This window comes from Tenrec ecaudatus, chromosome 3 (assembly GCF_050624435.1).
Source record: "Tenrec ecaudatus isolate mTenEca1 chromosome 3, mTenEca1.hap1, whole genome shotgun sequence".
Classification (NCBI taxonomy): Eukaryota; Metazoa; Chordata; class Mammalia; order Afrosoricida; family Tenrecidae; genus Tenrec; species Tenrec ecaudatus.
The window spans coordinates 67398923-67423300 of record NC_134532.1 but is presented as its reverse complement, the minus strand read 5'-3'; the positions used below and the strand labels follow the sequence as shown (position 1 = coordinate 67423300).

The 24378-nt window shown below is 44.4% G+C and overlaps 1 protein-coding gene across 2 annotated transcripts in view; it reads left to right on the top strand.

Moving 5' to 3' along the window:
* The window catches only part of ARHGAP10 (Rho GTPase activating protein 10), a 350687-nt gene that overhangs the window by 90439 nt on the left and 235870 nt on the right, over window positions 1-24378 (top strand). For both annotated transcript variants that reach the window (XM_075543716.1, XM_075543714.1), the window contains exons 2-3: window positions 3180-3275; window positions 3385-3446. In XM_075543716.1, coding sequence (XP_075399831.1) covers window positions 3180-3275; window positions 3385-3446 — 158 coding nt within the window. The remainder of the gene's footprint in view (window positions 1-3179; window positions 3276-3384; window positions 3447-24378) is intronic.

Sequence of the window (24378 nt, the reverse complement as noted above, 5' to 3'; positions counted from 1 at the left end):
CGACTCTGCTTTGCTCAGTGTGATGTCATTTTCCAGGGACTGGTCTCTTCTTATAACATGTCCAAAATAATGTGAGGTGAAGTGCTGCCATCCTCCCGTCTAAGCAGCATTCCTCCAAGGCAGTGTATTCTTCTGGCAGTCCGTGATACTTTCAATATTTGTTGCCAGCGCCTTCATCCCGCTATCAGTTCTGTGGTCTTCCTCATTCATTGCCCAACTTTCACCTGTTCTTGGACTGCACTAAACCCAGTAAGTGCTCACCTGTTGTTAGGTGACATCAGTTGGTTCCAATTTATAGTGACCTTCTGCAAAGCAGAACAAAACACTGCTCATTTTCTGGGTTAGTATGTATTTGCCCTGTTTGGAGCTGTGTGACAGCCCTCCGCAGCGTATCTCATCCAGAACCACCACGCCAAGGTGTTGTTAAGTGGAACCCTCTGCCTGTTGCAAGGGAAGGGCTGCAGAATCACAGGCCACAAAGATGTGCCTGCACGGAAGGCTGGAGCTCCGTGCTGGCCGTGGCTGCAAACCTGCACACTTCCCGTTGTGCCCGTGCCTTTATGCAGTATTCTGAGGGTAAGAAACCACTGTCCTGTGTTCACCTCTAAGAGTTTCCTTGTGTTGCCTTTTACCTAAGGTTTTTTTTTTTTGCTTTTTAACTTAGTAAATAGGGAAAAGAGTTTTAGAACAGCAAGATAGACAAGAATTAGATAAAGGAAAAATAAAGTTTCAAAATCACCCTCTGCTCATAGACCAGGCATATGAATAGCCCTGCTCTCATGAAGAGGGCAGGAGAAGGCAGATTATTGCAGAGAGAGTTACGTTAAAATTTAGAGTACTTTATCACTCGATCTCCTTTTTGACCCATTTTAAAGGTGTTCTAGATTTTAATGCTTACTGCTTTCTTGATTGAGCGTTTTTGTTTTACTTTGTTTTTGTTATTATTATTGTTTTTGTTTGTGTGTGTGTTTGCTTCTTGTATGTTTTTCAGCATATGAAATCAAGGATAGGTAAATCTGTAGAAATTGTAGCTGGATTAAAGGTGTCTTAGGAGTATGGCAGGGGAGGTTGGGGAGATAATAGTAAGTGCAAGAAAGAAGGAAATACTCTAAAATTGATTGTGGCAAGGATTGTACAACTCTTCTTGATATGACTAAACTACTGAGCTGGGTGATATGTGGGTGATGTGTGCATTGAGTGCCAGTACAGCGGTGACAGATAGCAGCCGCGAGAATGCAGAGAGCTGGTGACTGCCGTTACTAGAAAGTCTTAGGAAACAAGAACCTATTTTGGTTCTTGTGGTCTTGTTTTAATTTTCTTCAGCGTCACTCTGAACTTGTAAATGAGCAACTGATGGTTGGTACCCTCCACGAGACGGATGAGGAGAGTGGCTGCAACCGTGGTGCCACACATAACTGTCTGAGGCTGGCGTACGATCTGGCTGTGTTTCGTTCTGTTTTACTTAAGCTCACTTCAAGCTGCAACTTTTCCACTGGAGTCATCGCGCTTAATGATTCGAATAAACATTGGATGAACACACGGGCATACAATGCATCACCATTTCCAATGGGAGAATGCTTTGGGATGGTTTATTTTTTCTAAGCTATAACACAAAAAAATCAAAATAGACAAGCAATTCGTTTCAACACTCTCACTTAAAGAAGACAAAACTGTTATTACCTTGTTTTGTATTTCATATGTCCTTTTTTTTTGGCTGGAGTTCTCTGATCATCATTTAATGGTTCGGTTTTATTTTTCTGGGTTTTTTTTTGATGGGCTTAATATGGAGTCGTACTTTAACATAGTATGGTTCTGTCCCTGTTCACTGTGCAGAGATGGGAGTTGTGTGGAATGCACAAAGTCCCCACCGACTCTGTAGGTCATGCTTTAGACTGGCGGCAAGGTAGTAGTACGCTGGGCAGCAAAGGACTTTGGTAGAAAAAGGCTCTGGAACAAAATGACGTTTTTCTGTATAGTATCTGCGCATTCATTGACAAATTATTTCGCTTCCCTGAGCTACATTTTGTAAAATAGATAAGCACATATTTCTCTTGAGTTTAGAATGAAATAAAAGATATATATCACCCACTCTGGGGTGTATAGGCTATAAACGATTTTGAATAAATGGTTACCTCTTTTGAGATTAGTGTTTCCCCCCTTTTCTGGTAACTTCTCGTTAAGGAATGTTGGTGCTTTGTAGAGATTTGGTTTTGCAGCATTAAGCTAACATGACAACTTAGAAGATTCTCTTTGTGAATCTTCTGTCCCCCTGGCTGGAGTGGGCAAGGGTATCTGGCTTCCTGACCTTGAGCCTGTGAAACCTTTGTTTGGAGCCTCCACAGGCAGCCAGAGGTCCTGAAGGCCGGAGAGATAGTGTCAGGTCTGTGGTTTTTTTAACCTGATCACTGTTTGCAATTTTTGAATAAGGCATGTTAGGACGTGAGTGAGCCAAGAAGGGGCGAGTGCTTTCAGGGAACTGCGTGGAGCTGTCGGGTCAGAAGAAGGAAGAACAAGGTCGAGGCTGTTGTAAATGGTTCTGTAGCACCAGCTCTGGGCCGTGGTGTGCAGGAGCAGGCCGAGGCGACCCAGGGAGTGCTCTAGCTTAAGGATGATGGGCGCTTGGCCAATGCGCTGGGTTCTTCTGTCAGATTGAATATAGAGGACAGCTCTACATCTCCGCTCTCACATGTCCCCCCCACCCCCCCAGTTCCTCCTGAGTTGATTCCAACTCATGGTGATGACGCCAGGGCTTCAGAGTAGAACTGCGCTCCTAGAGGGGTCAGTGATTGCGATCATTCAGAAGTAGCTCCCAAGCCTGTCGTCTGAGGTGTCTCTGGGTGGACTTGAACTTTTAGGTTAGTAGCCCAGTGCTTACCTGTTGGCACCATTCACAGAATACCTGTGCGTCTTCAGAACCCAAACTCCTCATCAGTGGCACGGACTTTGATGCACAGCCACCCAGTAGGAATTTCCCTGTAGCTTTCTGAGACCGTAAATCTTTCCCAAGGCGGCCTCTGAGCACCAGCGTTTCCGTTACCAGCCTAACGCTGAGCCTCTGCGCCACCAGGTCTCCTTCTACCCCGCCCCTGGAGGAGTACATCCATGTTTTTAAGAGAGTTCCTATTTTAAGTCTTGCCTTAAGACAAGAACCAAGATAATAACTAATTCTTTCGTTCCAGGTCTGTCAGCAGCCCAGCGGAAGTTTGCGCACTCTCTCAGAGACTTCAAGTTTGAGTTTATTGGTGACGCAGAGACTGACGACGAGCGCTGCATAGGTGTGTGGGACCCCGGGGGGCAGGATGGGGAGGGGGGAAGGGGGGTGGCCATGTCGCTTTGCTTCACTTTGACTTGGCCACCAAGCCATAATTTTCTTTCTCCTCACAGATGCTTCCTTACGGGAATTTTCCAATTTTTTGAAGAACCTGGAAGAACAGAGAGAGATTATGGTGAGTGGAGGGATGCCAATTCATAGGCCCAACTTTAAGTCAGAGAAAATCTGGTTCTGGTGGGATTTTGGATGTATCTATCCATGCCCGAAGGAGCCCTTGTGGCGTAGTGCCAACACGTTGGGCTACTAACCATCAGGTCAGCAGTTTGAAACCACAAGCTGTTCTGTGAGAGAGAGATGAGGCTGTCTACTCCCATGAAGAAGAGCTGGTCTCAGAAACCCATGGGAGGCAGTTCCACCCTGTTGTGTCGGGTCGCTGTGAGTCGGTGTTGACTTGATGGCTGTGAGTTTGACTTGGTGTAACCTAGACTGAAGTAGTGCGTTGTAGTAGAAGGAGCGAGCCCAGGGCTAGGTGTTGGGAGCTCCAATTTCGAGTACTCTATTGATGCTGACAGCTGTGTAATCTTGAACTGGTTGATGGACCTCTAAGCCAAAGAGCGTTTCCTCAACTTTTAAAAAAAATTGATGGATCGGACTTAGAACATTGCCTTCAGCTTTTTGTTAGCAATGGGAACCCACTTACGTTAAACCCACTCCTCACTAACCAAGTGTCTCATCGTCATACATTTATGACAGTAGAAGAAACCCACGCCCTGACGATGTTGTGCATGAACAAGGTGGTGGGATATGCAACTCTAGTGACAGAGAGCCCCCTCCTTTGAGGAGAATCTTCAGGAAGCTGGGCGGTTCCGTTTTGTGCCTTCTACTTCCTCTTGCTGGCGTGGGCACCATGTCCTCTACCCCTTGAGTGAGCTCCTGTTTGACTTCAGGCTCCAGGCGAAGGCTGTAGGCAGCACCGATCCATTGGGCTTGGATTTCCCGCTCCTAGGTGTCTTGAGGATCTGCAGCTCAGAATCGTGGTGGGAAGAGAAGGGAGGCAAGAAAGAGGAATTGGCGAGGGCGTTTGGAAGAAATGCATGCATGTTTAATGGCCTCCCAGAATGAGCCGAACTGGACTCGAAACCTTCTCCTTGCTCCAGGCAGACTCCCAGGTGACCTGGCAGGCTGCCCCGAGCCTTGGAGGGCCGAGCAGGGCCCAGGCAGTCAGGGGTGAGGGGGGAGCCCCGGAGGCTGCTCCGTGAGAGAAGCTGTGGCCCAGCACAGGAGGAAGATGAAGTGGCTAAGCTGTGGGCCCGTCAGTCACAAAGCCCAGCTTAATCCAGCTTTATCTCCTACAAGCCTCTTCTTCTGCAGAGGTCTAATCCATCACTGGACTCGTCAGTGAGGAGCACACCCGCAGACCTTTGCCATTAACGGTTTTTGTGATCATGTTTGCTGAATCAAAGAATCTGACAAATGCCTGATCTGAAAACAGGGGCGCAAACATCTTCCACTTCCACATAACAGCCTGGCCTTTGAAACCCAGCCATGTGGATAAGGGAGGAGTTGGGTACATGTTGAATCTTACACCGAACTGTAATAACTTAAAACATGAGAGAGATCAAAGAAGACTTGTCACATTTGAATTGCGGTGCTGGCCAAGGATAATGAATATCCTCATCGTCTGTCAGAAGAACAAGCAAATCTCCCAGGGAGGAAGTAGAGCCAGGATGTTCTTAGACCTGAAGATGGCAAGATTGTGTCTCCCCGTACCAGAGGCTGCTCACTGGAGGAAGATGTTCCGCTTGGCGAAGAAGTAGGTCAGGGAGAACAAAGACCAGGTTGGCCCCGCGAGGGCTGCTGGGGGGGAGAGTTGCAGTAGACACAGCCTGATGAAACATGCGTCCTCTCGAAGCCCTCATTTGCAGTGCTCCACAAACTCGGAGGTAAGTTGTAAGCTAGAGTCCTGAAAGCACCGTGGAGGGCATGTCAAGGTGCCCTGGCCCTGTTCGTCTTTTCCTGGCACAAGCTGACAGGTTCAGTCATTATTCATGAGATCCTCCACTCATTGATTTTGCAGAGTTTTGGGCAATACTAAATGCGATAGTGGATAAAAATAGTGCCACCACATCAGCTTTCTTGTGTTTTCAAGTCCTCGTGGCTCTGCAGTTGTATCTCCAGTCCCACTTTTCTGAAAAGCTGAGCCTTCAGTGAAGGGGGTAGGCTTGCCGCTTATGTTCTTGTTACTGTTTAAGAATCGATGTTCTTGTTGCTGGGATTCTGTGGGAAACAAAGCAAAGTGCTGGAGCTCGTGGGGGTGACAGTCTAGAAAGAGGAGGTGCTGCATAAGCACCTCGCACGTTGCCAAGCATCCATAAGTGCTAGCAAACCAAGTAGGCAGACTAAAGGCCAGAGCGTTGGGGTGTATGCTATACAGACGAGGGCTTAAAACGTTCATACAAAAACCCCATTATCCTTTCCTTCCATGTCGCATAGACTGATAAAACCAAAAGCCCAAATCATTGCTATTGAGTTGATTCCAACTCATAGCAATCCTATAGGACAAGGTAGTACTGTTTCTAAGACTAAATACTTAGGGGAGTAGAAAGCTTCATTTTTCCTCCATCCACGCAGCTGGTAATGTCACACTGCTGACCTTGCACTTAGCAGCCCAGCATATAAACCACTATGCCACCAGGCCTCCTGTAGGGGTGATAACGGGTAAGCTTTATTCAGCAGAAATCTAGCGGGACCATCTGGGGAGATTTCCAGGCAGAGCGCTGCTTTCTTTGAGATCTACAGAAATACATGTGGCCACAACTGTCTTGAGATTCTATTTCTGCTCTATGTTCCTTGAGATGAATTGAGTAGGTCACACTGGAACGTGGTCTCTGCGCCAGGCCATAGATAGCATGCCTCCCAGAGCTATTGTTAGCCACTTATTGACGCGTTCTTCACCTGCGGTGAAGGTTGATGGAGTGGGTCTCAGGTGGGGCAAGGGTGACAGGTTGGGTTTCCACTGTGGGATAGAAGTGAGAAGAATGAGATGATGACTTTGTAAGGTTATGTCCTTCAGGGAGAAGAGACATAGTGGCTCATAACCCATTTGGGGGAACAGACTACCACCCATTCCATCAATTCTGACTCATAGCAACCCTGTAGGACAGAAATTGCTCCACAGGGTTTCTGGGACCATAAATCTCTCTGGAGGCACATAGCCTCATCTTTCCCACACAAAGTGCCTGGTGGGCTAGAACTGCCAACTGTTTCATTAGCAGCCCAGAACACAAAACCACAAAACTCAAACCCACTATCATCCAGTGAATTCCAACTCACAGAGACCTTATAGGCCAGAATAATCCTGCTCTCCAGGCCTTCTAAGACTGCAAATCTCTGCGGGAGCAGAATGCCTCATCTTTCTCCGGTGGAAAGGCTGTTGAGTTTGAATTGCTGAACGTGTGGTTAGCAACCTCATGCCTAAACCCATGTGACAGCAGCAGCGTAGAAATGTGCTGAATAGTAGGAAGTGGATTAAAGGTTGATAGGAAAAGGGCACTTGCTGACTGCCATCAAGTCATTTCTGATGCATAGTGACCTGCTGCCAACTACTGTGGCATTAATAGGACACTTTAAAACTTTGTAGCATGGAAAATTGTAAGCAAAATTATAAACAAAAGTCAAGGGGAAAATGTAAGCCCCCTGGGTGGAGCATACAGGGGGAAAAGTCATGAGAACTTCTTAAGCACAATCAAACACCTTACAGGAGTGGGGGTTAGGATCCTTGTCTCAGTGGACACCATAGTCAGTGGGCATGGCACAGCCCACAAGGACAGTGTTCTCTACACCCTGCTTTGGCGCGGAGTGACTGGGGGTCATCAAAGGTCATGCGCGCCCACCCAAGGTGCAACTCCTAGTCTACCCCTGTGTGGCGCAAAGGAGGCTGCAAGGAAATCGAAGCTGCGTGGCAACACTTAGTCCAGTAGACTAATGGACCACACAAACCTCTGTCTCAATGGCCTTGACACCAGGACGAGGCGGTACCTGGCCACCACTACCAAGTACTCGGAAAGGGATCACATTAGAAGGTCCTGGATAGAGTGGGAGAAAAATGTGGAGCAAAACTCAACCACAAAGGAGACCGGGCTTACTGGTAGAATAGAGACTGGTGAAACTCTTAAGACCATGACCCGTAGACTCCTCAGCACGGTGGCTCAATTTTTAGCCAAATACATGGTTCAGAAAGGGAACAGTCATACTAGTGGGGTCTGCGTGCCTTCGGATGAGCAGACATTGGAGCTCAGAAGGGCAGCAATTCAGAAGGCAAAGCGCAGGAGGCAGGAAGGGCCTGGACAGGAGGAGGAATGGAACCGAGAAACACAGGGAGGAAGTGGGACAAGTGAAGCAATAAAGACACTTGACTGGAAGACTGATTTGGCTTGTCAACCTTTACCAATGCAAATGAAAAGGAGGAGAAAATTTAATTTGTACCATTTTTACCTTAAAAACAAACCCAAAGAGTATCATCCACTCAACACCTAGCTTCAATAACCACAGCCACACACCAATCTTGTATCTGTAATGTCCTCACCCCCTCCATTATTTTGCTGAAAAGCCAATCCTATAATTTGTTCCTTAAGCGCCTTAAAATATTTCTAAAAGGTGACTTAAAACACACGCACATGCACACACACACACACATGCACACACTCAACTATAATGTCCAGATTATCCCCCCAATCAAACAATAATTCCTTAATGTTATCCAAGAAGTAAGTAGTGTTCATGTTTGCCTGATTCTCATAATCCTCCCCTCCCGAACTTTTTTGGTGAGTTTGAATCTGGAACCAAACACATTGCATTTGGGTGATATGCTTCCAAGTGGCTTTTAATATATTACTTCTTCTATTTCTTGACAAGAATTCCCAACACTTTTTAACTTAAAAGAATCTTAGGTACTGCTTCCCGAGTTATGAGTGATAATGAAATGAAAACAAGTTTAAAAGTTTGACAATTAGCTAATATTGGCATTATTTGGATGTTTCTCTAATCTTGCCAGTCATTGACACATTAAAATTGCACGAAATCATGATGACTACCTTGGGTTCCTCAGCATGCAGTGGGATCTTAATTTGGAAAAAAAAAAAAAAAAGCTTTCAAGCCTTACTGGACACCAGCCTTAAATTTTTGAATGAGGAAGTTGGTAAGGGTATCATCTGCAACTTTTCATTCTGGTTCTGGAGAATCACTAGTAAAAGGAACAAATGGAAGTTTATTATATTCAGTATTGTTTTTTTTAAACATTTTATTAAGTCCTCATACAACTCTTATCACAATCCATACATATTCATACATCAATTGTATAAAGCACATCTGTACATTCTTTGCCCTAATCATTTTCTTTTTTTTCTTTTTTTACATTTTATTAGGGACTCATACAACTCTTATCACAGTCCATACATATACATACATCAATTGTATAAAGCACATCTGTACATTCTTTGCCCTAATCATTTTCTTTTTTTTTTTACATTTTATTAGGGACTCATACAACTCTTATCACAATCCATACATATACATACATCAATTGTATAAAGCACATCCGTACATTCTTTGCCCTAAACATTTTCAAAGCATTTGCTCTCCACTAAAGCCCTTTGCATCAGGTCCTCTTTTTTCCCCCTCCCTCCCCGCTTCCCCCTCCCTCATGAGCCCTTGATAATTTATAGATTGTTATTTTGTCATATCTTTCCCTATCCGGAGTCTCCCTTCCCCCCCTTCTCTACTGTCCATCTCCCAGGGAGGAGGTCTCATGTGGATCCCTGTAATCAGTTCCCCCTTTCCAACCTACTCACCCTCCACTCTCTAACAAAGGAGCAGAGCGTGTCTAAAAATGACACAGAAGGCCAGTGAATCTCTGGTTGTCAGGAGAGACTTTTGGAAGAAGTAGTGCTTGACTTACTAATCGACTGTGGAGTAGAGAAGCTGGACCTTTACACAGAACTCAGCTAGAATACAGTTACAAGGAGACAATACAGAGAGCTTGAAGGGGCTGTGAGTTAGGTATTGGGCTGCTAATCTTAAGGTTGGCAGTTCAAACTCATCAGCTGCTCTGAGGGAGAAAGATGAGGCTGACATAGCCTTAAATATTCACAGTCTCAGTCACCCTCAGAGCAGTTCTGTGAGTCAGAGTTACTGAGTAGGAAGGAATCAACTCAATGGCAGTGAGTTTATTGAGTTGTTAATTTTGGTGAAGCAGCCCAAATGGATGTCAGTGCATATTCGAGGACTTTTAAAAAGCGGTTTTACCTAAAATTATGACATACAGAATGTTAAAAGTCACAAAAAAAAGTGGGGAGACAGAATGACAGCTATAAACGAGATAGAGAAATAATTTACTATTGTGCTTCCTGATATTTTAAATGAAATGATGGCACACTTGTGACAAGGTTGCCATGAAAATGTTAGCATTAGTTTTCATGCCATCTCTGTGCTAGAAGGCAGAGGTACATGACAATCATTAAAGAAAAGTTCTATTTTCCTTAAAAAAAAAATCAAAGGAGGACTTTGGGCTTGAAGGGTAAAGTTACCTTTCTGGAAGTTTGAAGGTTCACTGGTCTGAAACGAGTTTTTCCTTGTTGGCTTTGAACAGGCAGGCATACATGTTCATGTTCCGAATCTGCATCCATATTTAGCTTAAGAAGTCATATTGTGTGCCGATTACATCCCGGCTCTGTGCCCACATGACACAAACGCGAAGACATAGTTCCTCTGTCCGTTGCAGGAGATGACAAAAACATGTAATTTCCACTTAAACAAAACAAAACATTTCAGTTGGCATGTAATTAACATATCGTACAATTCAGTCGTTCAGTCACACCAAGACGCGCTGTAACAATTATCACCACCATCGGTTTTAGAACATTTTCTTCATTCTTGTGCTTACCAGTATCAGTTCATCTCTCCCCAACCTCCGCTGCCATGCCCCTCCACATTCACTGTCATTGAGTCATAGTGACAGTCCTCCCCGGGCCCACTGTGGGTTTCGGAAAGAAGAACTGTTTTAGGGGGTAGAAAGCCCAGCTTTTCTCCTGGGGAGCTGCGCAGGGTTTCAAGCTTGCCCCCGCCGGCTGCAGCCCACGTACTGTACCACCAGCATGCTTAAGGACCCATTAATCCGGTTACTGCCTATAGATTTATCTACCCTGGATTTCATATTAAAAAAAAAGCACTAAAAAACAAACAGAAAAACCCCCTAATAAATAGCAAAAAACAAAAAAAGAATGACAAAGTAAAATGGAGAAAAACCTCAATTGAAAAGAAAGCAGAAGCTATTAAAAACGAGAGCACATTAAAGTGGATTATAAGGGAGATCAAATGATAGGGTGCTAGATTTTAACCGTGTCTGCAACAGTCACTTTCTGTTGCATTGTGCATGTTAGCAGGGCTATTCATGGAACACACGTGTGTTTCCCTTCACTTAAACAGACCACCAACCCCCCATATTGAGCGAGCTTTAAAATGGGTCAAAGGAGGAACATGTCATTTCTTTACCCTGTGATGGCAGAGTGACTTAGAAGAGTGTAGACTAGGTTGGAGGATGTTTCCCAGTTTTCCAGATAAGAATGATGGGACTGGAGTGCTTCCTTTCTCCTAGAGAGACAACTGGTTGTGATTGGGATAGGGAGAGGTATGTTTGCCTGTCTCCCCCCACCCTCATGCGGTCTGGTTCTGTTGATATTCAAGCAGATTGTCGGGGAGGGAAGTAGGAAGAAAACCAGTTACGGTGCCTGAATGTTTCCTTTTTTTTTTTTTTTTACACAATAGTCTAATTTCTGTGAAAAATGTGCTCAGCCCTCTAAAACACCAAAGTTGTCTTTTTGTTGTTGTTGAGGTCAGCAGGTTCAAAAGATTTTGTTGAGAATGTTGACAGCCCAGACAGTGAAAGCGAATCACTTGAATTGGGGAGAGGGGCTGGTCCAGCCAGTGGCTGGAATCGCCGTGTTCATTTCTGTGCATGCATGCACTCCGGGGAAAGCACTGTGTGTCCTGGTTTCTTGCCAGAATTCCGAAGATGTTCTCTCTGGCGTGGCAGGGACATGTTGTACTTATCTGAGGCGGGCAGCCGTCCAGGAACGTAAGGACGTTTAAAATAGCGCCGTCGTGTTTGTGGCGTTCTCTTGGGAGCCCTTCATGCTATATTTGCTTCTCTACCTGAATCCTTTCATCAGGTGATTTAGTTTTTATCTTCAGGTGAAAAGTGACTGCTCCCTTCCTGAAGGCTGTGCTAAATCAAGTCAGTTTGAATCCAGCAAAATGGCAGCGTGCCGTTGTCAAGTTACAACCAAGAAAACCCTGTGGAGAGTTCTAGTCTGTAACACTTGGGAGGCAACTCCTTGGCCGTGGTGGTGTTTCTTTCTCTTTTTTTTTTGGTACAAGGATGAAACTCTTTGGTCATGATGGTGGGGTTTTTTGTTTGGTATCAGGGCTCAGAAGGCTAGAGATCGGGACGAGATGCATGTTCAATCCAGATGGTACATCAAAAAAAAAAAAAGGCCTCTGATGTTGCTGTTCATCACAGCAGAAGGTACAAAGGACAGGACTGGGCCAGTAAGCAGGGGTGGCACCATCTGGTCCAATGGCTGCACCCCTCTCCCCGTCCCCCCCTGGTTTGGCCGGAAGCCCCTCTGTATACATAGGCTCTTTAGAGTATTGACACCACTCCACCCCCCCACTCCCCTCCTCCACCTTTTAATGTTGTGTTTTCCCTCCACATACTTCACATTTGTGAAAACACACCACCCAAACAGGGGGCCATTTCCTAGCTGCTTGATCTCAAATTTTTAGCCCGAGAGAGAATTTTCACCCTGATTGTGTAGAGCAGTTCATTTTCTCCTTGGGAGAAAAGTGATGCTTTCTACTCCCTCAATGAGGTACAGTCTCAGGAGTCCGTTCTGCCTCAGGAGCAGTGAGTTTGGTTTTTTAAGAGAAGTTTGAGTACCGGTTAACAGCCCTACACATAAGCACTGCGCCAAGTCTGGCCCCTGGACCACTCAGCATCTACATCACCTGGGAACTTGTTAGGAATGCAGCATCTCTCAGCAGAATGGCTTTAACAAGCCCTCCAGGTGACTGAAACAAGCCTAAACTTGGGACCCTCTGGCCTTGGAGCTAGATCTCTTTGTAAGTTGGATACACGGCACTACATTGCTTTTGGATGACTAGGCCTGCCACTAGGTTATCATAATCTTGAAAAGTGTAAGTATCTACCTACCATTTCCAGAGGATTTGGGGCTGTAGCTAACGTGGATTTTAATCAAGCAGGTTTCTGCTGTTAGGAATTTTAGGGTTGCTTTAGTATTGATTTTTATAGCATGGTCTTAGATGCCATCCATTTCTACCTAGGTATTAGATACCATTGGGAAGGTACGTACACCCTCAACTCTCCCTTCAGTTCATTGTAATGGAGCCCTGGTTGTGTAGTGGTTTATGAGTTGGGCTGCCATCATGGGTCGGCAGTTCAAAACCACCAGCAGCTCCTCGAGCGACAGACTGAGCTTTCTATTCCGGTAAATGGTTACAGTCTTGGAAACCCACAGGTGATTGCTGTGAGTCAGCATTGACTTGAAGGCAGCGAGTTTGGTGTTTAAAAATATTATATAATAGTAATAGTGATTGTGATAAAGCAAGTTGGTTCAATCAGTTCATTTCCAGAAAAAGTGATACATTTTGGATGGCGTGTTGTTGGCAGACACATTCAGAGTGTGGGGTGGGGAATCCAACTTGAGCTTGTTTGGGAAAACTTCTCAGCTTGCTCACTTGATGACACTTTTTTCTCTTCGGAACTGACCATGACAATTGTACGTTACTTTTTTATAATAAATCGTGTGCGTGAGGATTTGTGTGTTTTCTTATCCCTATCAACCCATTCTAATTGAGTCAGATACAGATGTCATTGTAAAACCTGTTTTTCAAGAAGATGCATTTGGAGAGTTTAATTTTTCCTGACCCAGAACCCACAGAGGTTACGGTCAGGACAAACACCAATCAAAATACAGTGAGGGAGACTGGCCTGGACTTATTTCCTGGCCCCCTGGTCCATGCGTGGCCTTGCCCCATGACTCAGTGCCTTCCCTCTGGGTGACTCATCATCATCTGGGGCCTCTCGGCCACGTCACTTCACCTCTACTTCCCTATTGAAACCCATATTTCCTATATTTCATATCCTGGGGCCTGTCCTGTGCTTCCGAGGAATCAGCAAGCTTCTCTGATTACAGGAAGTCCTTGGGCTATAACCCCCTGGCCAACTTCTGCTTGCCCTGTAATGTTAAGTAAATTTGTTCATTCTTTGACACAATTGAAACCTTATCATCCAGCAGGGTTCTAATCTCAGCCACCTTCCCTTGCTGAAAGTGCACCTTTTAAGCCATTGAGAAGGCTTTACACCTTTACCAGCTCTTAAGTAAAACCCCCCTTTCCAGTTTACCTACAAATAGGAACCGATCTCCAGACTATTGGACACTTTGGTGATAGGGCCAAGGGTACATGTCAGAGAAAGGATTGTGATTTCTCCTTGTTGGTCAAAGGCTAACTCGATCTTTGCAGGATACTTCTTTTTCCCCTTAGTCTTCCCCCCCCCCCCCCCCTTGATTCAGCTGCTTTCCCGCCTGGCTATATGGGTATATACTTCTACTTCAAACCATGCTCCTAGTAACACCTTTTACTCCAGAAATTCAAATAAAACACTCTTTCAGCTCTGCCTGTGCTACTTTGATAGCTTTCCAGCCGATGCAATCCTTCATTTTTATAGGATTTCACTCCCTCTCATAATGTTCTGCCCAAATATTTATTTTGATTGCAAAATAGAAGCTAGGCCCTGATTGACCCGCATGCACAGAGGTTAAATAGCTGCAAAGTTTTACTTCCGTCACTCAGTCCCCCTATAACGCCGTAGCTTTGGCTTTCAAGGACTGATGCTCCTTAGACCAACAACAACGCCAAACTGCCCTGGCCGACTTTGAGTAATCTGAGTAAAATCATTATTTCATTGAGTAGATGCCCTTCAAAATGGATATCATTTTTCTTAGTAAATAAATACTAAGGTATTTGCTCGCAGATGGTAGATACTGCAGGAATGTTAAACTGTTACGATGCACCGAGTTAGGGATGAAAGCAGAGATGAGATTTGAATTAGTGAATTTGGAATACGCATTAAAAATTCTGCTGTCAAAACTATGAAACAGGAACCCTGGTGGCATAGTGGCTTACGTGTGGGGGGCTGCTAGCCACAAGGCCGGCAGTGGGAAACCACCAACTGATCTGAAGGGGAAGCATGCGACTTGGTACTCACGTAAAGCGTTAGTCTCAGAAACCCATAGGGACAGTTCTACTCCATCCTACAGGGCCCCTCCGAGTCAGGATAGACCAGCAGGGAGTTTGGTTTTGGTTCTGAGGCTATTTAAAGGGCCTCTGGTGGTACCAGGTAAGGATTAGGCATTGCGTTGCTAATCACAGAGTTGGCAGCACAAGCCAGGGATACTGATGAGGCTGGCTGCTGCTGGATAGATTTCCACTCTTGGAAACTATGTACAGATGTTCTGAGTCAGAATCAACTCGATGGCAGTGGGTTGGGTTATTAAAGGAACCCTGCCGGGAGAGTGTGGAAGTACTTAGCTGCAAATGCAAAGCTGGCCTTTGGAACTTACTCTGTGGGAGAAAGATGTTGGCTCTGCCTTTAGCAGTGGGTAGCTAGCTGTTAAGGGAAACTTGTCCTAGGCTGAAAGAACAAGGCATTCAAAAGGACCATTTCATATGAATTAGTACCTAATTCTTAGGTTTAAACTCTGTAGAATTAACTAAGGTACAGTGTCTCTGCAGCTCCGATGTAGCAATCACAGTTCTTTGTGTTCGGATTCATTAAGATCCTCAATGGTTCTTAGCTAGTGAGTGTGAGAGAGTTTGATAAGATTTAATTTTTGTTTCCATGTGATTATTTTCTGCCAGGATGATGATATTTACTTGCGCTGTGCTTAAAAATACTATAAAAGGATTTATTTCTTTGCAAGTTAAAATGACTTGAAATAGGATGTCTCTGACCTCTTTGTACTTACGGTAAGTACATCAAGAGAGTGGGGAGCGAGCATTGTTCCTACTTCATTGTTGAGATTCTTCAGGTATCAGAGGCAATGGTTTTCCTTATGGCCTAAAAACAGAACCAGTGAGTACAGGGCCAGAATGGGGCAATGTTGGCTGCCTCTGTCACCCCAGCAGGGCTCTTTAGCAAAACAACTGTGAAACCTTTCCAGTTTGGGGCCACATCAGAACTTTTGGTCTGTAACTTCTCTGAATGCTTCAGATAAAGGCCAACAAGAACAAAAAAGGCTTTTGGGGGTGGTGTTGTTGTTCTTATTTTCATTTTAATCTTCCTGTTAGCATGTGAGCCTGGATGGATGGATGGATGGATGGATGGATGGATGGATGAAGAGTGGATGGAGGGAAAGACTTGCATAGGTCCAGAAAGGTATCAGAGGATGAAGAATAAACATAAAAGTCATTTGTGGTCGACAGCTCCCCCAAAGATGGTCGTTCAGATCCATCCAGCAGGTGCACAGAAGAAAGGCCTGCCATCCTCTGTGTCTGCAAAGATTGTTATTGTTTGTTGCCTTTCAGATGGTTTTCTTCTCCCCCCACCCTGTATAGCTGAGGAGAGCTGCCCCCTCAGCAGATCCTGAACCACACCCGTGTCACTGAGTCCATTCTGACTCAGAGTGACCCAGCGGAGGGGCTCCTAACCGTTGCGTCTTAAAAGGAACAGATAGCCTCTTCTTTCTCCCTTGAAGCAGCTGCTGGGTTTGAACTGTTGACCTTGTGTTTGACAGTCAAAAGCAGGGTAAAATAAAAATCTTTATCCTGCAGGGGCACTGGGTGGGCTCCATCTGTGAACCTTTTGGTTAGCAACCAGGCAATCTACTTTTGCAAAGATTCTAGTCAAGAAAATGCTGTGGAGTAGACTTACTGCATACTCCTACTCTGTACCGTGTGGTCACCATGTCATGGGGACGAGGAATCCACTTGGTGACAGTGAGTGTATGTTTGTCTACTTTGATTTTTGGTATTTTCCTTAGAAGCCTTTGAGAACCAGGAGTAAAGGCCAGAGTTGGACCATAGAGTGGGGCTGGAGATGATGGCACTATATTGTCCCTGATAGCTGGCACCACTGTCCCTGGTGGCTGATGGACATGAAGAGTTGCCAGCACCTCACCCGGATCTCAGTCAGGTTTTTTAGGTGGAGCATCTGGTTAGTAGAACTTAGGCTGCGTGCCATTGTCTCACTCTAAGCTGTTCCAGGGGAGAAGTGCCCATCATGTCAGCTTTTATGTTGGGAGGTAGACTGTGTCTCGACAGATACAAGGATTCCCACATTCAGAGGCTAGGTAGCCCCAAAGGACCGAGATCTACTCCTCCTGATATGTGGAGGAGTCCTGCATTTTGTGCCGGGCTGCTGACTTGCAAGGTCAGGTCCAACTACCAGCCACTGAGTGACCACGCGAGCCTTTCTTTCTGTTCCTATAGAGATTTACATCCTCCGGAACCTCCAGGGGAAATTCTACTCTGTCCTAGGGGCTTGCTATGAGTTAGAGTTAGCTGAGTGGCAGTGAATCTGATTTTGCTCAGTTCGATAATGTATGAGCCAAAAAGATACTACTACGAAATAATAAAGACCTTAAACAAAACTATTAAAATGTGAAGCTATTGTTTCTCGACACATCCGCCATCTATGCCTATACACGTCTGCGGGTGGTATTTCTAGCTCGCTAATCCTTTAATTTACACGACACCAAAATAGCAGTCTGTGCATCCTTGATGGGCTCCAGTCCTGTTCCTTTCCAATGTCATTTGAGTTTGGGGAACCATAAGGAGTCTGAAAGGGCAGCTTCCTCAAACTTACTGCGATTGAGTTGATTTGACTTGTAGACCCCTATAGGACACGGTAGAACTGTCTCTGTGGATTTCCAAGACGGTAGCTCTTTATGGGAGTAGAAAGCCTCATCTTTCTTCCTTGGAGTAGATTTGAACTACTGACCCTGCAGCCACCAGGACTTTGAAAGGGCAAAGATCAGGGAAATGTAGTGGGCAGGGCCAGTTTTCTGAGTTAAATTCTTTTTTTTTTTTTTACATTTTATTAGGGGCTCATACAACTCTTATCACAATCCATACATATACATACATCAATTGTATAAAGCACATCTGTATATTCTTTGCCTTCATCATTTTCAAAGCATTTGTTCTCCACCCAAGCCCTTTGCATCAGGTCCTCTTTTCCCCCCCTCCCTCACTGCTCCCCTCGGTAATTTATAGATTGTTATTTTGTCATATCTTTCCCTATTCATAGTCTCCCCTCCCCCTCTTCTCTGACGCCAAAGTTAAATTATTATAGGACAGTCCTTGCTATCCTTGAAGAATGAGCAGGTCCTTTGCTGTGATGGGAAACAATTCCTCGGCACAACTTTCCTGGCCCTTTTCTCATATGTGCAGCTTTCCATGTCCTTGGAATGTCTTCATAATGAGCCCCCATGACCAGCTGATAGTCCATCAAGATTACCCCATGAGGATTCCCAAACCCAGTTGCTACTGTGTTGAGTGGATCTTTCTTTGAAGGCACACTAGACACCAAGTCAAGTGTGTGACCGAGAGAACTTGGCTGCAGCCATCTTCTGATTGGAGAGACAGGTTTAAACATGTTTGATTTGGAATGAACTCCTGCATGAACAAGCTGAATCCCTAGTAGCGATATTGTTCGACTTATTCCCTATAGGGCAGATTATAAGGCAGCATTGTTTCCCATGAAAAGAAGAATACGGTTTTTTTTGGACGAGCTTACTTGAATATACAAACGTTTAGGTATATATGCTTGTCTACCAGATAATCAGTTATCTAATTATCTATTTAACATATCCATATTTTGGAATTAAAACATATAGAATCAATGATATTTTAGAAATATGTTCCCTACTTATTTCATGAGAAAGTGACTCCACTGTGGTCGATGTACTTGACGGAATCAATAAGGAAGAGTGCTTTCCTGAAGAGTGAGGGTGAGACTGAAGCACCTCACGGCACGGGTGCACCTGGAGAAGCCAGCCAATCACAAAGAGAGAAATATTTCGAGAAACTACTGTTCTAAAAGGAAGACACAAACCCAAACACTCAAAGCCGTTTCTCACCAAAGAAACAGACTTGAATGGCTCCGAGGGAGGGGCGGGAAAGTGAGGCACGCAGGACAGTAGGCCAGAGCAGGGCTTGACAAACTATGGTTCTTGGGCCAGATGTGGCTCTTTCTATACAGACATGTAGCTCTGAAGCAAAACTGAAAGAAAAAAAAAAGGCTATAATTCAGATAATGGTGATTTCGTTTGTAAACATTTACTGTTCTCAAATAATTTTCAATTTTTATGAGGGACAGGATTGGCTCTTCTGTCTCGAATGTTTGCCGACCCTGGGCTGGTGTGTAGGGTAGACAGGTACTAACTTGGTTTAGTAGGTAGAAGGGGAGGGTAGAATACCACAAGAGGAATTGGGGGCAGGGCAAGCTATTGGAGGATTTGATAAAGTGGTTTAAGTTGTTGAATACAGAATCGATGGTCTGTAATATAACCCCCCACCTGCTATCACAATGAAAAGTTAAAAATACAAAACATATTCACATTAAAAAAAATGGTTATTCTAACTCTTGACTGCCTTCCGTCTTTCACATCGTTGCTGTCAGGCGCCATGCAGTCCGTTCCGCCCTGTCACAGCCCTGTGCACACCTGAACGAAACAGCACCAGGTCCTGGCCCTCCTCACAATTGTTGTTTGAGCCCCTTGTTGGTGTCACTGCACCGCGCCGTCTCACCGGGGGTCTTCTCTTCTTCTCTGCCCCGACTTTAGTGAGCACGACGTCCTTTATTTACGTTAGTGTGGTTATTCACAGTGCACATCCTCATTTGTCAGCACCGGCTTTCAGAGGGCCTCCCGGCCACATCTGTCTGAGTTCTTTGAGACACAGTAACTACATGCTCTCTGGAAATTTTAACTCAAGCTGCAACCCCATTTATAGCACTTTTGGAAAAGTTATTTCAAGAATTCTTTAAATGTATTTTCTTCATATAACTACTTATTTATTGATGAAGTGATCTTTACAGAACGCCAGGTACTTGTGTTTTGAGAGCATATCCAGAATGATGGGGACTCAATCTCTGTTACATTCCTCTGCTGCTGCTGTTATTTTTCTTTTTAAACTCAGTCCTGTTTGTCATTTTCAAGCATCTAAAACTAGCCGTGATTGGGATGGTTTCAGGTTAAGCTTCTCAAATGATTCTTTGTTATTAAAAAACAACGAAAACATACTTCCTCAAGGAAACTAAGAATTCTCATATAAGACATTCTTGGTGTTTGAGGGAGCCGTTTTGGGAAAAGTGTTACATTCAGATACACACGATGTTTCCATGTCAGTGTCTCTGGAGGTTCCGTTTCTAGGGAAAAAACAAGGAATGGATCTGTGCTGGATGAGTTCTTTGCTGTTATTCTCAGCATTGGAATTGGAAAGCAGACAGTTCCCGTTAGTTTAGTGAAATGGGAGAAGTCTCTGCAAGGTCATGGGAGAATAACAGTAGAAATTCTCCTTTGCTCTCAGATTAGGCTTTCCTCTGGGATCAAGAACACTTGGAGTCCAGGCTTAAAATAACCGGGGCCACGGGGAGCAAGCGTCGTTGTTCTTCCTGGTCCATTAGCCGCAGTCCGTCTCTGTCAGCTGCGTGATGCGAAGGACATGTGTTCAGGTGGCTCTTAGGTGCCCTTGGGTTGGGTCTTGTTTCTTTTTTCGAGTTCGCTCTGACTCACGGCAACTCTGTGCACCACAAAACGAAGCACTGCCTGGTCCTGCACCATTCTCACAGCTGGCCTTAGGTGTGAGCCCGCTGGTGCAGCGCTGTGCCAGTCCATCTCCTTGAGAGCCTTTGCTGCCCCTACAATTTGCCAAGCAAGATGCCCTTCTCCAGGGGCTCGTCTTTCCCGACACCATGTCCAGAGTACACGAGAAGCCTCATCTCGTGCCTCAAAGGAGCATTCTGGTTGTACTTCTTCCAAGAAGCTGTGTTCATTCTCTTGGCATTCCATCGTACTTTTCATCTTCTTTGCCAGCCCCACATTTCAAACACATAAATTATTCTTTGGTTTTCCTTATTCAGTGTCCAATTTTCACATGCATATGAGCCATGGCTTGGGTCAGGTGCACTTTAAACTTAAAACAGAAAACCTTAAAGTAACAGCCTTGCTTTTTAACGCTTTAAAGAGATCTGGTGCAGTAGATTTATGCAGTGCAACGCGTCATTTGATGTCTTGCTTGCTGTTTCCATCTTCATTGACTGTGGAAGCCCCATGGAGCAGCTCTACTCTATCCTGTAGGGTCACTGAGGGTCTGAGGAGATTCAGCAGTGGGCAGTGGGTGGTCATCACCATGAGTTACCTTTAGAACTTTAGAGATGGTCTTGTATTTGCTAGTCATTTTTCTTTTTCTTTTGAAAAGTTTTATTCTTCAGATTTAGATATTTGAGGTTATTAATAACTGTAAAAGAAATTCAGTTACATCTAATGATCAAGTAACAGAGTATAATGGCATATTATCTAAACAGAACTTGTGCTTATGTGCCATAATAAATTGTCTATTAGTGAAAAAAATACACGTTAGGGCACAACATTGTATCACAAATTACAATAGGGACACTTTGCAAGTATTTAACCAAACTAGGGAATTCTGAGCAGCTGATTTTTTTAAGTGCAGCATGTAAAAATTTAACAACTCTGTGCATTAAAAAAAATGATCTGTGTTTCATAGAAATGCTGCTTTATTGCTGCACTATCATTTTTTTCCTGGGTAACAGGAATCATGTTTGGCCATTGAAGTATATCAGTAATACTTATTATAGATGAAGACTATATTATTTCTATGAACTGATAAAAGGAAATGAGAAATTCCATGGAGTCTTCATTCTATTTTGAGAAAAAGAAGGAAGCAATCTTCCTTGCTCAACCAACATTACCTTCCCCAAATATTTTGTGACTAATTATTTCGATCCTAAGTAGATCATTGAAGATTTTGTTCAGAAGTTAGAAAAATGAGACTCAAAATGAAGAAAAATGGTAATTTTTAAAAGCCTTTAAAAGAGTTAGAAGCAATGAGTTATCTACCACAACCACTTTTTTTTTCTGTTGCCCTACAAAAGTGTCAGGCAGGATCTGTCTGTGTTTCTTTCCTGCACTAGTGCTAGCTAAGTCCAAACGAAAGACAAGTATAGTGACCTAAAATCGATCTTGCGTGATGTTTGTGGCCTGGTCTCTGACAGCTGCAGAACATGTACTCCAACGTGTGGAATTTTAAGGTTCTCATTTTAAAAGACCTTCCTTTACCACCTGTGGATGCCAACATCTAGCAGTTACTTGGTACTTCCTCGGTCCCTGTGGGTTGGCTGAAGGAGCGGCCTATGTCTGTGCCCTGCTATTGTTGACTTCTCTGCCGCAGCACCTTCTTTTACCCTCACCATTGCCCAGAGAGTACCTGCCTCCTGGCCTTGGCTCAGCTCCGCATTACCTCCACCAGGAAGTCTTCCCTCGCCCAGGTGGTTTCCTCGTCCTGTGCTTCAGCAAACCAGTCCCGCACACCAATGCTGCAGATACCCCCTAGCTTGAGGTGTTTCCATCTTTGGCAGATGTCCGCACTCAGAATGGGCCTAACCACCCATGTGAGGTTGGGGGAAATTGCACAACAAGACAGGTGCTTGTTTTTGTAAACTGTTTACCTATCTCAAAGTGCCTTTGAGCCCTGCTTAGGAAGATCTGTGTTTCTCCAGGAAATGCTCTGTCTGCTATAAGGACGGCCTTGTTCATTCCTGATCAAGGTTCCCTTCATGTCCAGCTTCTCTGTAAATGGCCTTGCACTGTATCTCAAGGAAGACATACCCTCTGGGAACAAGGCCTTCTAATTTGCGGTATGACCTAGAGATCCATTTTCTCAGCCTCCTAGTTCTCTTTACTTCCTGTGTTACCATGGAGGGGTGGTCCATGCTCCATGAATGGTCAGGGTCCCACCTCCTTCCACCCTAGGAGAGATTTTGAACCATCTTTTCTGGGCATTTAGAAATGCTCTTATCTCTTAAGTACCAACCTTCTAGCTTTTTTTTTTTTTTTTTGGCCAACTGTCTTGTCTTAAGGACAGAAGTAAGTCTTCACTTTACCCGGTGTTCCTTTCCAGCGGTTACCCTCTCTGTACCTTCTTCATGTCCATGTTTCTCAAGAAGGGTTGTTTACCCAAATGTCCTCCTTACCTAGACTCTACACTGGCCCCTTTCCCTATCGTTTCCATAGATAGTGCTGAGTTCGCGGTCCTTTAAATTCTCCTCAGCTTGCACAGTTCATCCCTTCTTAATTCAATACCTTAGCATGTCTTTTCTAGCCTCCATTGCTGCATCCTTCGCTTGCAGACCCAAGTGCTTAGCCTTTCTTTCTTGCTGCGGCCCAAAGCTGCTTAACCTACTTCGGTGACTTCTTGCTGATGACTACCAAGTTGATCTCTCTGATCGCAACTTGTCTTGTATGCTGCGCACCTCAGTCTCTGACACCTGTTTTACTCTCCTCGAGGGGGTTTCACAGCATCTCAAACTTTCCCTCAGGTTTGTTATCTCAATAAACAGTAGCATTGCTATGCATCCACTTGCCCATGGCAGATCTGGGAATGAAACTAGAAACTTCTCTGCTCATCATAAGTAGTCTTAAAATAAAAAAAATTAAAAACAAAACAAAACATTTTTGTGGTTTGAACACAGCAATACATACCAATTCAGTAGATACTAGCACATACCTGGTGGCACAGTGGTTACACAGTAGGCTGTTAAACATAAGATCAATATCATTATTAATGAGGGGGAGTGTGGAGTGGAGACCCAAAGCCCATCTTTAGGCAATCAGACATCTGCTTATGGAAGGGTCATGGGGTGGGGGAATGGGGGGAGACAAGCCAATCAGGGTGCAGTGTAGCAACGATGAAACATACAACTTTCCTCTAGTTTCTAAATGCTTCCCCCCCACCCCCCTATCATGATCCCAGTTCTACCTTACAAATCTGGTTACATCAGAGGATGTACACTGGTATATATAGGAAACACAGGGAGGGATCCAGGGCGGATGATCCCTTTATGACCAGTGGTGAGACTGTTGATACCAGGAGGGTGGGGTGGAAAGGGGGAACAGATTACAAAGATCTACATATAACCTCCTCCCTGGAGGATGGACAACAGAAAAGTGGGTAAAGGGAGATGTTGGACAGGGTAAGATATGACAAAATAATAATTTATTAGTAATCAAGGGTTCATGAGGGAAGGGGACGGAGAGGGAGGGGAACATGAGGAGCTGATGCCAGGGGCTTAGGTGGAGAGCAAATGTTTTGAGAATGATGAGGGCAATGAACGTACAAATGTGCTTTACACAATTGATATAAGTATGGATTGTGATGAGTTGTATGAGCCCCTAATAAAATGATTTTTTTAATAAAGAGGTCATGCTCAAAGCAGACTTGTTTTTAAAATTAGTTAATCAAGCTAACACAGTTTGCTTTTGAGAAGACTTCATGGGGTAATTTTGGTTTTAGGTGTAAAAGATTATTTCAGGGCAGTTGCTTCGAAAGTTTATCCAACCTTCCTGACTCCAAAGGTACTGTGCAGTACATGAAACTTTGCAATTTTGTTCAGTATGTTGCTCCTTTTGATCAGGATTCTTCTATGAAAGCTTAGGTCAGAATGCTCATTAGTGGTTACTGGTCCCCATTTGTTTTCTATTTTTTATTTTATTTTGATTTCATCGCAAAGGGGGCAGTTCATGGAGGCCATTAGGCACACATTTAGTATCCTCCTCCTATTCTTGACTCTCTGTCCTCTGTTGTCCACATGAATAGGGAGCTATTATGTCTTGGATGACCTCTTAGAAGCGTTTAAAACTCCAGGTACTATGCAGTGACCTAGGAGGTAGAACAGAAGCTAACAGGTATTAGGCTGTATAATTAGGATATCCCATGAAGCCATGACC